The sequence below is a fragment of the Anolis carolinensis genome, chromosome 1 (genome assembly GCF_035594765.1).
Source record: "Anolis carolinensis isolate JA03-04 chromosome 1, rAnoCar3.1.pri, whole genome shotgun sequence".
Taxonomy (NCBI): Eukaryota; Metazoa; Chordata; class Lepidosauria; order Squamata; family Dactyloidae; genus Anolis; species Anolis carolinensis.
The window spans coordinates 350,134,119-350,148,156 of record NC_085841.1 but is presented as its reverse complement, the minus strand read 5'-3'; the positions used below and the strand labels follow the sequence as shown (position 1 = coordinate 350,148,156).

The window sequence follows — 14,038 nt, the reverse complement described above, 5'->3', positions numbered from 1 at the left end:
AGGTGCAATGGTAGTTCAGTTAGTGACACAATTATGGCTGTTCTCATATGGAAAACTATCTCAGACTGAATCTGTCTAATTTCATCTAAGTGTGAAAGGAGGAAACAATACAACCTAGTTGTGTGAACTCTTATACTCTAAATCAGGGGTCCCCAAACTTTTTAAACAGGGCGGCAGTTCACAATCTTTCGGACCATTGGAGGGCCGGACTATAGTTGGCCACCGAACAACAACAACAACAACAACAACAACAATAACAGCAATAATAATAAAAAGAGAGTTGGAAGAGACCCTTTGGGCCATTGAGTCCAATCCCCTTCTGCCTTTGTGCACCGAAAGCACAAGCAAAGCACCCCTGACAGATGGCCACCCAGCCTTAATGTTAATAATAATAATAATAAAAATGGTTGTAAGAGAAGAAGAGAACCCTTGGGTCATTTAGTCCCTTCTGCCCTTGTGCCGTGGGGGCCGGATAAATGGCTTCGGTGGACCGCATCCGGCCCCCGGGCCTTAGTTTGGGGACCCCTGCTCTAAATGTATATATATGTAAGAATATAAAGAAGTTCCATCTAGTTTGGAACTGCATTATATTGTCAGTGTAGACCAGGCATGAACAAACTTTGGCCCTCCAGGTGTTTTGGATTCCAACTCCCATAATTTCTAACAGTCGGTAGGCTGTTATGAATTGTGGGAGTTGAAGTCCAAAACACCTGGAGGACTGAAGTTTGCCCATGCCTGGTGTAGACTCATAACACAGTTTAATTGTATGGAGCAGTATTATATGAACCTATATTGACCATATAATCCAGTTGGAAACTGCATTATATGGCAATGTAGATGGATCCCAAGACAGCAAAACAAGAGACAGATAACTGGGGAACATTTTTAACATAATTCCATTGAGTTTGATTTTTCAGCTGTTTTGGACTTAAATAGGTATGCTAATTTCAAAACTAGTTAGTTTTCTTCTATCACATCAGTTTTTTTCTCTACAGCTTATCTTAATGTGACCACTATAGGCTGGATCGATAGAAGCACTAATGGCCTTTTAATAGCTGTGAAGTAGCAGGAATTGTCAAACAAGCAACAACTGCTGAAATTTCTTCTAAACAACTGTTATAGAGTACCTTCCCTTATTTCACCTGGCAACCCAATATATATTCCTTTTGTGACCAGAGAAGGGTGTATTGAATCATCTGGAGGGGTCAAAAGACAGGCTTCTCAGATACCTAACATTAAAATATAATCAAAGGTCACCTTTTAAACATCTCTGGTTACTCACTGTAGGAATTTTTGTACTTGAGATCTCCAGGTGACTAATTCTTTTTTTTCTTTTCTTAGAATAACCACCTCTAATGCCATTTTCTACAATTAAAATTACCTCTTCCTACTCACCCACACTCATTCTGCAAGTAAGATGTAATTCTCTTCATTTCTTTCTTTTGATATTTAATGTTCTATCCACACCTAACAGTTTTTTTTATCATGTCAGAAGTGACTTAAGAACATGCTGCAAGTCACTTCTGGTGTGAGAGAATTGGCCATCTACAGAGACATTGCTCAGGGTACGCCTGGATGTGTGACCATCCTGCTGGGGGGCTTCTCTCATGTCCCCACAAGCTAGAGCTGACAAATGGGAGCTCACCCTGTCTCACGGATTCAAACTGCAAATCTTCAGTTCAGCAACCCAACCTTCAGGGGCTCCAGTGTGCAATAATGAATACAGCACATCTTCTAAGAAGCTAAGGAGCCCTGGTGGCGAAGTGTGTTAAAGCACTGAGCTGCTGAACTTGCGGACCAAAAGGTCCCAGGTTCAAATCCCCAGAGCAGAGTGAGTGCCCGCTGTTAGCTCCAGCTTATGCCAACCTAGCAGTTCGAAAACATGCCAATGTGAGTAGATCAATAGGTACCGCTCCAGCAGGAAGGTAACGGCACTCCATGCAGTCATGCTGGCCACATGACCTTGGAGGTGTCTACGGACAACGCCGGCTCTTCGGCTTAGAAATTGACATGAGCTCCTACCCCCAGAGTCAGACATGACTGGACTTAACGTCAGGTGAAACCTTTACCTTACTCTAAGAAGCTAGAACACAAGTCAAGAGAATCAACTAAATCACTGCTAAAAGAGGGACAGGATCCTCACAATATCCAAGCACTAAGCAATAGCTCAAACAGGAGGCAGCTTCAAGAATACAGGTTGAAAAGTATTTTGGATTTCCCCCCCAGATTTTAGAATACAGTACCTATCTTTGCATATATAACATCTCATACCTTGAAATGTTACTCAAGTCTAAATATGAGATCCAATTATGCTCATATATATCTTATGTGCATAGCTTGATAGTAATTTATATAATTTTTAAAAATGTATGAAATAAAGTTTGTATGCACTTAACTATCGGAGAGAAGAGATGTCATTATATCATCTACCCATGTGGACAATTTTGGAGTATTTTGGGTTTCAGAATTCAGCATTGGGAATGCACAGCCTGTATTACACAAAACATTCAGAAAAGGTCCATAATTCTATGTTCCTGCATATTTGTTCCCACCTGGCAAGGAGTTGGGACTGCATGGTCCTTGTGGTCTCTTCCACCTCAATGATTCTACTTTCATTAATAGTTACTCCATTAAACAAATTGTCAGCTTTTTGGCTTAGGTATATGGTACCAGGAATAGTAACTGATAACTACTTTTAGGAGTACATATTGTCATATTGGTCCATTATATGCTGGCTAAAAACCAAGACATACCTGCAGGCAACTTTTTTGCTGCCATTTCAGTTCTCCCTTCACATAAGCAAGCAAAGCCAGAAAACCACAGTTAACTGTAACATTCTGTTAGATCATTTTTGCAAGCCAGGATTTGGAAACCAAATTTAAACAATATTATTGTATTTTGCTTAGCTTTAAAGCCCTTGACCATTGTTTCCGGTGAACCAGAGGCTCCTGGCTTGATTTCTTGTTCCCACATATAAAAAACAAAAATTCTACCTACAGGTTTATGAATATCCTGGATTATTAAAGAAGGCCATGGAAACATAATATATGAGTGTAAGAGGAACCCTTGTTCAAACAAAGGCATATAATCATTTCACTAGATTCATATAGACAGTGATTGCTTCCTCCCCTGCTTACAACTGTAATTATTTTGTTTTCTCTAACATTGCTAGAGATTTCTTCTGATTTGAAAATTGTTTCTTCTTTCTTCTCTGTGTGGTACATAGGGTATTTCATACGTGGGAGTGAAAAGTCATAGATTGCAGCTCAGGTTACAATTCTCTTAAGTTATGTGTGAACACTACAGCACTCCTACTGAAAAGAGATGGATATACACAACCCTTATATACCCAAAGGAAAACTGATACATTTTATTTCCATGAATGAAAGGATAAACTCAGAAACTGGAGAGAGAAGCTACACGTGTTTTATGCAAAGTTTTCTACATTGTTGTTCTTCCAATTGTCCACTTACCATGGCCCGCTTTGGGCTTTTATACCTCCAAGGGCAATGCCACTCTATATGTCTACTCAAAGGCAAGTCACAATGTTTTAAGTTGGATTTACTCCCAGGTTAGTGCATATAAGATTCCAGTTGTTTTTTTCTTAAGGAAAGTGTCACATGCCAATGGATTTTTGCTTGAAGGGCAATGGTGAAATTTTAATTCTCTGCAAACCTTTTGACTTCACTTCAATCTATGCAGCAAATTAGCACAGAAGTGCAAAACCCAACATTCAATCAGAAAAGGAAACTGTGCTGTTTTAACTTTTTGAAAGATAAGGCACTGGGAGGAACAAAATGAACAGATTCCACAACATTCCTATCTGGCTGCAAAAAGAAACTCAACAGTAATAAGAAGTCCCCTAATCTACTGGATGTTCAATTTCCAGGAATCCCATTGTTTTTCTCCTGCTGTTAATGCTTTCCACATTTCCTTCAATCCTAACAGTAAAGCACTATTTCATACCAAAACAGACTGCCTTAGATGATGATAAACTCCTTTGTTGGAGACTTTTAAACAAGGTTCCACAGCCACCTGTCGGCAAGGCTTAAGCTGTGGGTTCCTGGACTACGGTAGCAGTGTAAATGGGTGAATCTACACTGTAAAATTAATACAGTTTGATACCACTTGAACTGCTATGGCTCAAGGCTATGGAATCCTGGGAGTTGTAGCTTTACAAGGTCTTTAGCCTTGCAAAGCAGCCAGGCTTTGAAGCTGCAAGGCCATTCAATTCTAATCAAACTGGTCAACTGCAACATTCGCACTTGCCTCAAACAGACAAGACTTCTTTCTCCCACCCTGAACACTCCACAGACATATAAACCTCACTTGCCTAGTTTCCAACGACCTCACAACCTCTGAGGATGTCTGCCATAGATGTGGGCAAAACGTCAGGAGAGAATGCTTCTGGAACATGACCATACAGCCCGGAAAACTCACAACAACCCAATGATTCCAGCCATGAAAGCCTTCAACAACACTTTAGCCTTTGCTTCCAAAAAGAGCTGGTGTCTTCCCAAACTACAATTCCTAACTGTTAAGCTCTTTGTGCCTTAACAAATGTGTTCATCAAAGAACTCTATTTCTGGATTAAAGACACTGAGAAGGCTCTTCGTTTCTCCGGTTTCATCCTCCTACACTCGAGCACGACACTGTCTATGCTTTTCAGCTTCATCTCTCTCTTCCCTTCCATTCATAACAAGTCATTGCCAGCACGCTTCTGCCCCCATCCTGTTCACTGCCTTTCTTTCCATCCTTCAACTCAGACCAACTCTACAGAAATCAACAGGACTAACTTCTGAGCAAATACACCAACCAATGGGCCGAAAGCTTCTTCCCAATTCCTGTGGCTACCTTTTGTCCCAATCTGCCTCTCCATCAGTACCATCACAGCTCCAGCCATTGTCAAGAGTGCATGGCTGTTGTTTCAAACAGGCAAGGAAGAAAAGGTAGATCAAGATCTGCTGGCACATCTCTTGATTGATTTGCAGTACAATAAGAATGGATTTCTTGCTTTCCATTATTTAAAAATACAAGCAACAAAATGAACACCCCAACCCCTCACAAAGATATGGGATTGAAATCCTAAAATGTTGTCGAAGGCTGTATGGCCATGAGTTTTTCGGGCTGCATGGCTATATTCCAGAAGCATTCTCTTCTGACGTTTTACCCACATCTATGGCAGCCATCCTCAAAGGTTGTGAGGTTTATTGGAAACTAGGCAAGTGGGGTTTATATATCTGTGGAATGTCCAGGGTGGGAGGAAGAACTCTTGTCTGTTTCAGGCAGGTGTGAATCTTGATTAACATTGAATGGCCTTGCAGCTTCAAAGCTTGGCTGTTTCCTGCCTGGGGGAAATGCTTTGTTGGGAGATGATTAGCTGGCCCTGATTGTTTCTTGTCTGAAATTCCCCTGTTTTCAGAGTGTTGTTCTTTATTTACTGTCCTGATTTAAGAGTTTTTTTTAATAGTGGGTAGCCAGATTTGTTCATTTTCATAGTTTCCTCCTTTCTATTTAAATTGTCCACGTTTGGATCCACAAGCATGTGAACAATTTCATGTCAATAATTTCAACAGAAAGGAGGAAACTATGAAAATCCACTCCCAACAAAGGATTCCCCCAGGCAGGCAGCAGCCAAGCTTTGAAGCTGCAAGGCTATTCAATGCTAATAAAGGTGATCAATTGCAACATTCACACTGGCCTCCAACAGACAAGAGTTGTTTCTCTCACTCTGGACCTTCCACAGATATATAAACCTCCCTTGCTTAGCTTTCCAATATACCTCACAACCTCTGAGAGTGCCTGCCATAGATGTGGGCGAAATGTCAGGAGAGAATGCTTCTGGAACATGGCCATGCAACCCAAATCCCAAGTTGATTGTTAAGAAATTGTTTCTGGAAGGACTGACAGCTTCACTCAGGTATGTTACTGGAATCAAACTCTTAGGCTGATGATTGTTGTCTCTTGTACCCAATTCTAGCTGTTGGATCTTGAGGCGCATCTGCACCGCAGAATGAATGCAGTTTGACACCACTCCCATGCTCTGGGAGTTGTAGTTTGAAGAGGCATCACCACTCTTGTTAGGCAGAGAAGGTGAATGCCCTTGCAAAACGACAAAACCCAGGATTCCACAGCCTTGAGCCATGGCAGTTAAAATACTGTCAAACTGCATGACTTCTGTGGTGTAGAAGTCATGTTTGTTACTCTTGGACTTGGAGTAAGTAAGGTCCACCCTGTTCACCTGAAACCCATTCAGTGTTCTCCGAGAGAGCCAAAGTGTGAGATTTTCTCTCTTAGGATAAGTCCTGAGGAAGAACCTCCATATTCAGGAGCAGCAGAACATCATGGGTTCAGGGGACAGGAGTCTCTCTCTCTCTCTCTCTACTTCCCTCTATTTGGAGGGGCAACTGGTCAAAGGACCTTGCTGGAGATTGTCACCCCAAAACTGGCAGGAGAATTAATGCTTCTCCCTTCTATCTAAGAACCTCCATAGCAAGGAGCAGGATACCATGATGAGTTCAGAGCAAAGGTGCCTCTGGGTTGCTGTGAGTTTTCCAGGCTGTATAGCCATGCTCCAGAAGCAGTCTTTCCTGAGGTTTTGCCCACATCTATGGCAGGCATCCTCAGAGGTTGTGAGGCATGTTGGAAACTAAGCAAGTGAGGTTTATATATCTGTGGAAGGTCCCACATGGGAGAAAGAACTCTTGCCTGTTGGAGGCCAGTGTGAATAGTGCAATTAATCACCTTGATTAGTATTGAAAAGCTTTGCAGCTTCAAAGCCTGGCTGCTTCCTGCTTGGGGGAATCCTTTGCCGGGAGGTTTTAGCTAAATAAAGGACAACACTCGGAAGACAGGGGATTTCCAGACAGGAAACTATCAGGGCCAGCTAATACCTCTCAATAAAGGATTCCCTCAGGCAGGTGTCAGCCAGGCTTTGAAGCTGTAAGTCTTTTCAATACTAATCAAGGTGATAAATTGCAACATCTTCACTGGCCTCCAACAGACAAGAGTCCACCCTGGACATTATTCCATAGATATATAAATCTCCCTTTGCTTAGTTTCCAACAGACCGCACAACCTCTGAGGATGCCTGCCACAGATGTGGGCGAAACGTCAGGAGAGAATGTTTCTGGAACATGGCCACGCAGCCCGGAAAGCTCACAGCAGTCCAGTGATTCCGGCCATGAAAGCCTTCCACAAACTCTCTCTTTCTCAGTATGTTGTCAAAGGCTTTCATGGCCGGGATCACAGGGTTGTTGTATGTCTTTCGGGCTGTGTGGCCATGTTCCAGAAGTATTCCCTCCTGACGTTTCGCCCACATCTATGGCAGGCATCCTCTGAGGTTGTGAGGATCTCAATCTGACCTTCCCTCTCTTTGGGAGAAAGATGCCCATGGGATTAATTCCCTCCCAAAGTGGCCAAGTGCCTCTCTCTCTTTCCATCCCGTTTCTGGGAACCTCCCTCGTCAGGACAGAGCAGTAGACCAGATGGGTTCAAGAGAAGCTTCCTTCCTTCCTTCCTTCCTTCCTTCCTTCCTTCCTTCCTTCCTTCCTTCCTTCCTTCTCTTTGGAGGGGCAACTGGAAGCGGCAGAGGGGTTTCTTTCTCGCCCGCTTCCTCTTTTCCTCGCCTTTCTTTTCAGTCCTTTCTCATTTTTTCCAGCCATCCCATCCCCTTTCTGCCCCGGCTTCCTCCGACCTCTTTCCTCTCCCTCCACCCTCCTCCTTTTGCCCCCCGATCTCCCCCTTCTTGCCCCCCAAAGATGCCACGGGGCGTCCCCACCAGACCTCCCTATCCGCGACCTCTCCGCTTTCGGGGAAACTGTGTTGCCGGAGAGTTTTACCTGCTGGAATCCGAGGCGCTTCTGAAAGAGCGGAGCCCAGAAGCAGAGGTGCGAGCCGGGTCGGAGCCGGGGAGCTCCCATGCACGGGAGGAAAGGGAAGGGAAGGAGCCTCAGTCGCTGCTGCAGCCGAAGGAAGAGGAGGAAGAGAAGGAGCCGCACCAGAGCCGCCTCATGCCGCCGATCTCCGGGTCCTGGGGCTGCCTCCCTCCTCCTTGCCGCCGGCGATGCAAAGCAGATACTTCCAGGAAAGCGAAGAGGAGGAGGAGGAGGAGGAGGAGAGAGAAAGCGCAGGGAGGAGAGCGCAAACCCCTCCCTCTCTGCCTCCCTCCCTCCCTTTGGACCCCCCTCTTTGGGAGTGGACTTTCCCACCTCGCCCCTTCGCCCCTTTCGAAGCCCACTCAAGGCGCCTTTGGCAAAGCGGGGAGCCCTCCTTCCCTCCCAAAGAAGTTTCACTTCCATCCAAGGGAAGTTTCCTTGTGGCCACAGCTCTTCTTACCCCCATCACAACATGAGAACCAATGCAGTTTGGCACCACTGTAATCTGCCTTGGCTCAAGGCTATGGAACCCCAGCAGTTGTGGTAATAATAATAATAATAATAATAATAATAATAATAATAATAATAATAATAATAATAATAATAATAATAATAATAATAATAATAATAGATCATATCCTCAGCTGCTGTAAGAAAATTGCACAGACAGACTAAAAACAGAGGCACAACTATGTGGCCCAAATGATTCATTGGAACTTATGCCTCAAGTACCACCTCCCTGCAGTAAAGAACTGGTGGGATCACAAACCTGCAAAGGTTGTGGAAAATGAACACGAAAAGATACTGTGGGACTTCCGAATCCGAACACAACACACCAGACATCACAGTTGTGGAAAGGAAAAAGGTTTGGATCATTGATGTTGCCATCCCAGGTGACAGTCGCATTGACGAAAAATAACAGGAAAAACTCAGCCGCTATCAGGACCTCAAAGATTGAACTTCAAAGACTCTGGCAGAAACCAGTGCAGGTGGTCCCGGTGGTGATTGGCACATTGGGTGCCGTGCCAAAAGATCTCAGCCAGCATTTGGAAACAATAGACATTGACAAAATCACAATCTGCCAACTGCAAAAGGCCACCCTACTGGGATCTGCACACATCATCCAAAAATACATCACACAGTCCTAGACACTTGGGAAGTGTTCGACTTGTGATTTTGTGATACGAAATCCAACATATCTATTTTGTTTGCTGTGTCATAATAAAATAATAATAATAATAACAACAACAACAACAACAACAAAGAAATCTCGGCTATCAAACATCTAAGAAATCTCACAAAATTCTGCATTTGATGTACATGGATGACCTGAAGCTGTATGGGAAAATGGAAACTGAAATCCAGTCTCTGACTAACACTGTCTGAAATTTTAGCACTGATATCAGCATGGAGTTTGGCTTGGACAAATGTTCTACAGTGGCATTGAAGAAGGGAAAAATCATTGAAAGTGAGGGCATAAATATGCCTAATGGCCAAACAATAACGTGTCACCAACCAGAGGCCTATAAATATCTGAGCATATTACAGCTGGACAACATCAAGCATGAGCATGTGAAAACTGTGGTCAGCAAAGAATACACGCAAAGGGTCAGAAAAATTCTCAAAAGCAAGCTCAATGGAGGCAACACCATCAAAGCCATAAACACCTGGGCCATACCTGTCATAAGATATACTGCTGGCATCATAAATTGGACACAGGCGGAACTGGACAATTTGGACAGAAAAACAAGAAAACTCATGACCATTCATCACTCACTGCACCCTCGCAGTGATGTTGACCAGCTATATCTGCCTAGAAGATCAGGGGGCAGAGGACTCTTGCAAGTAAAACAAGCAGTCAAAGAAGAAGAACATGCCCTGGCAGAATATGTAAAGCAAAGTGAAGAACCTGCTTTGATTGAAGTCAAAATTCAGAAACTCCTCAAAGCACAGCAGACAAAAAAACAGTACAAGAAAACCGCACTACAAACTAGAGCTGACAGCTGGCACAACAAACCATTGCATGGAAAGTTCCTTGACAAAACTGAAGGAAAAGCTGATAAGGAGAAGACCTGGCTCTGGCTCACAAATGGGACCCTGGAGAAGGAGACAGAAGGCCTGATCCTTGCAGCACAGGAGCAAGCCATCAGAACAAATGCAATTAAGGCCAAGATCGAAAAATCAGCTGTTGACCCAAAATGCAGACTGTGCAAGGAAACCTACAAAACCATTGATCATATCCTCAGCTGCTGTAAGAAAATTGCACAGACAGACTACAAACAGAGGCACAACTATGTGGCCCAAATGATTCATTGGAACTTATGCCTCAAGTACCACCTCCCAGCAGTAAAGAACTGGTGGGATCACAAACCTGCAAAGGTCATGGAAAATGGACACGCAAAGATACTGTGGGACTTCCTAATCCAGACTGACAAAGTTCTGGAACACAACACACCAGACATCACAGTTGTGGAAAGAAAAAAGGTTTGGATCATTGATGTTGCCATCCCAAGTGACAGTCGCATTGACGAAAAACAACAGGAAAAACTCAGCCGCTATCAGGACCTCAAGATTGAACTTCAAAGACTCTGGCAGAAACCAGTGCAGGTGGTCCCGGTGGTGATGGGCACACTGGGTGCTGTGCCAAAAGATCTCAGCTGGCATTTGGAAACAATAGACATTGACAAAATCACAATCTGCCAACTGCAAAAGGCCACCCTACTGGGATCTGCACGCATCATCCGAAAATACATCACACAGTCCTAGACACTTGGGAAGTGTTCGACTTGTGGTTTTGTGATATGAAATCCAGCATATCTATCTTGTTTGCTGTGTCATAATAAAATAATAATAAGAATTATTATTATTATTATTATTATTATTATCAGCCGCTATCAGGACCTCAAGATTGAACTTCAAAGACTCTGACAGAAACCAGTACAGGTGGTCCCGATAGTGATTGGCACATTGGGTGCCGTGCCAAAAGATCTCAGCCAGCATTTGGAAACAATAGAAATTGACAAAATTACGATCTGCCAACTGCAAAAGGCCACCCTACTGGGATCTGCACACATCATCCAAAAATACATCACACAGTCCTAGACACTTGGGAAGTGTTCGACTTGTGATTTTGTGATACGAAATCCAGCATATCTATTTTGTTTGCTGTGTCATAATAAAATAATAATTATAATAATTATTATGCGGTTCTCTGGCATTGTATATTTCTGCTGTTTCTGTGACTGTTCATTTGTATTTTGATTCCATAGCCCACTTGTCGATGGAGGTGCCACCTTGACGTGGTGGGGGGGAGGGGCAATTGTGCGGTTCTCTGGCATTGTACATTTCTGCTGTTTCTGTGACTGTTCATTTGTATTTTGATTCCATAGCCCACTTGTCGATGGATGTCCAGAATCAGCAGCATCCACCCTTTTTATCCTGGGCGACGACCGAGCCAGTATAGACTTCGTTTGGGTTTGATTCTCCATAATGCTAATGGCTTAGGTGCACTTAGTTCCACTCCTCAGCTGAGGCCTCTCTGGCTTGGTTGGACCTGCCGGTAGTTACACTACCACCAGCACAGCCCTCAGTCATCATTGGAGTGGTTAAGCCCCCCCAGTGTCACCAGCCAGAGGCCTATAAATATCTGGGCATATTACAGCTGGACAACATCAAGCATGAGCATGTGAAAACTGGCACATCATCAGAAAATGCATCACACAGTTCTAGACACTTGGGAAGTGTTCGACTTGTGATTTTGTGAAACCAAATCCAGCATAGCTATCTTGTTTGCTGTTTCATACTTATAATAATAACAATAATAAATAAATAAATAATCTTTACACAGAATTACACATAATCTTTACACAGAGTTACAGAGAATGAACATGTCAAGCTACTCTGGGACTTCGGAATTCAGACAGACAGAGTTTTGGAGCACAATAATCCTGACCTCACAATTGTGTTAAAAAACAAAGTATGGATTGTCGATGTTGCAATCCCAGGGGACAGCGGGGTTGAAGAAAAACAACTGGAAAAGCTGACACAATATGAGGACTTGAAGATGGAATTGCAAAGACTCTGGCACAAGCCAGTCAAGGTGGTACCAGTGGTGATCGGCACACTGGCTGCAGTGCCTAAGGACCTTGGCCTGCACTTGAACACAATCGGCGCTGACAAAATTACCACCTGCCAGCTGCAGAAGGCCACCTTACTGGGATCTGCACGCATTATTCGCCGATACATCACACAGTCCTAGACACTTGGGAAGTGTCCAAAGTGTGATCTAATACAACAGCCAGCAGAGTGTCTGTTGTGGACTCATCTTGTTGTGTTTCAAATAATAATAAATAATCTTTACTTGTACACCATCTCCCCAAAGGGACTCGGCTCACAGAAGCACTGCGAGTGCCGCATAAAAATGACAATACACACATAAGTATAAAAGCCAAAATGCACACATAATCCCAGAAGAAAATTGTAAGAATTATAAATTTATAACGTTTCCTAAAGCCCCCGGTGGCGCAGTGTGTTAAAGCGCTGAGCTGCTGAACTTGCAGACCAAAAGGCTGCAGGTTCGAATCCAGGGAGTGGGGTGAGCGCCCGCTGTTAGCTCCAGCTTCTGCCAACCTAGCAGTTCGAAAACATGCAAATGTGAGTAGGTCAATAGATACCCCTCCGATGGGAAGGTAATGGCGTTCCATGCAGTCATGCCAGCCACATGACCTTGGAGGTGTTTACGGACAACGCCGGTTCTTCGGCTTAGGAATGGAGATGAGCACCAACTCCCAGAGTCGGACACGACTGGACTTAAAGTCAGGGGAAACCTTTACCTTTACTAACGTACCCTAACATTTCCTAATAGAACCTGCGAATGAGCTGGCTATCTGCAGTAACAAAGTGCGGAGTGGCACAATCAGTGGGTTACCGAGCTGACCAGATTACACAGGGTCAAAGGCCTGCCTGAAGAGTCATGTTTTTAAACCCACCTGAAAGTCTTGAAGGGCGGGGGTGAGTCTAATTTCTTTAGGGAGGGTATTCCAGAGCCACCACTGAGAAGGCCCTCGCTCTCATCCCCACCAACGGTATTTGAGATGGTGGCAGGACCAAAAGAAGGGCCTCCCCAGCAGATCTAAATGCCCAAACTGGTTCATAGAAGGAGATGTGGTCTGGAAAATAGGTTGGACCCAAAGCGTAGAGGTCTTTATAGGTAATCACCTTTACTTTGAATTGGGCCTGGAAACTTGTCAGAATCCAGTGGAGCTGCTTTTAAAGGGGAATGGTATGCTCACTAAAGCTTGCCCCAGTTGTTAATCTGGCTGCCAACCTTTGCACTAACTGCAGTTTCCGAGTAGAACCTGATCTTTCAGATTGTCATTTCAAGGGTCAAATAATATTAGAATATAGCTTTGCCACCAGGCAGATAGGTTTTGGAGTCCTTGCCTCTACTTAAAAAACCTTCAGAGAAGAAGACTCCAACCCACTTCAAACTAGCATATTCCACTGTTGAACAGCTCTTACTGGCAGGAAGTTCTTCTTAATGTTTAGGTGGAATCTTTTTTCCAGAAGTTTGAATCCATTGCTCCATTTCCTGGTCTCCAGAACAAAGAAAGGGATAGTATTTAAGGTGCCATGGGGTGGGGGCTGGTCCTGCATGGCAAGGGTTTGTCACTTTTGGTTTCTTCCAACTCTCTAATTCTATGATTCTGTTTTCCCTTTGCATACTGATTCCAGAAAACACAGCTAAGCCTTTGCATTTATTTTCTTTGCTTCTGCGCTATATAGCCCTTGGGAATCCATCTTCTGCTGTCCTCGCTCAATGGTGTGGCATATGCACTCTAGCCCAGAGGCACCTTGTTTAGCCATCCAGGGGGATTGAAGTGTCAGCTAGGAAAGGTCTGCAAAGAATTACCCTATATACTCATGTATAGGTCTAAACATTTTAGACTCAAACCGAAATACCTGGATCTGTGTGAGTATTATACCTTAACTCTTCTCAAAAAAAGGAATCATCTCCTCTGAGTAGAGTGGCGAAAGGCAAAAACGTAGTCTATCTTAGGAGAACAGAAAAGATACACTGACCCCTTTACTCTTTCTGCTGTGGCACCATCTCTGGCCTTTTTGAATGTCTTGGAAGGAAAATGGCAGGGGCAGCCAGGAGC

General features: G+C 43.8%; 1 protein-coding gene across 1 annotated transcript in view; it reads right to left on the bottom strand.

Annotated features, from left to right (window-relative positions):
* Positions 1–8,320, bottom strand: part of lbhd2 (LBH domain containing 2) — a 74,825-nt gene extending 66,505 nt beyond the window's left edge. The window contains exon 1 of the mRNA XM_062968513.1: positions 7,842–8,320. Within this exon, the coding sequence (XP_062824583.1) occupies positions 7,842–8,300 (459 nt within the window). The 5' untranslated portion in view covers positions 8,301–8,320. The remainder of the gene's footprint in view (positions 1–7,841) is intronic.
* Positions 8,321–14,038: the final 5,718 nt, after the last annotated feature.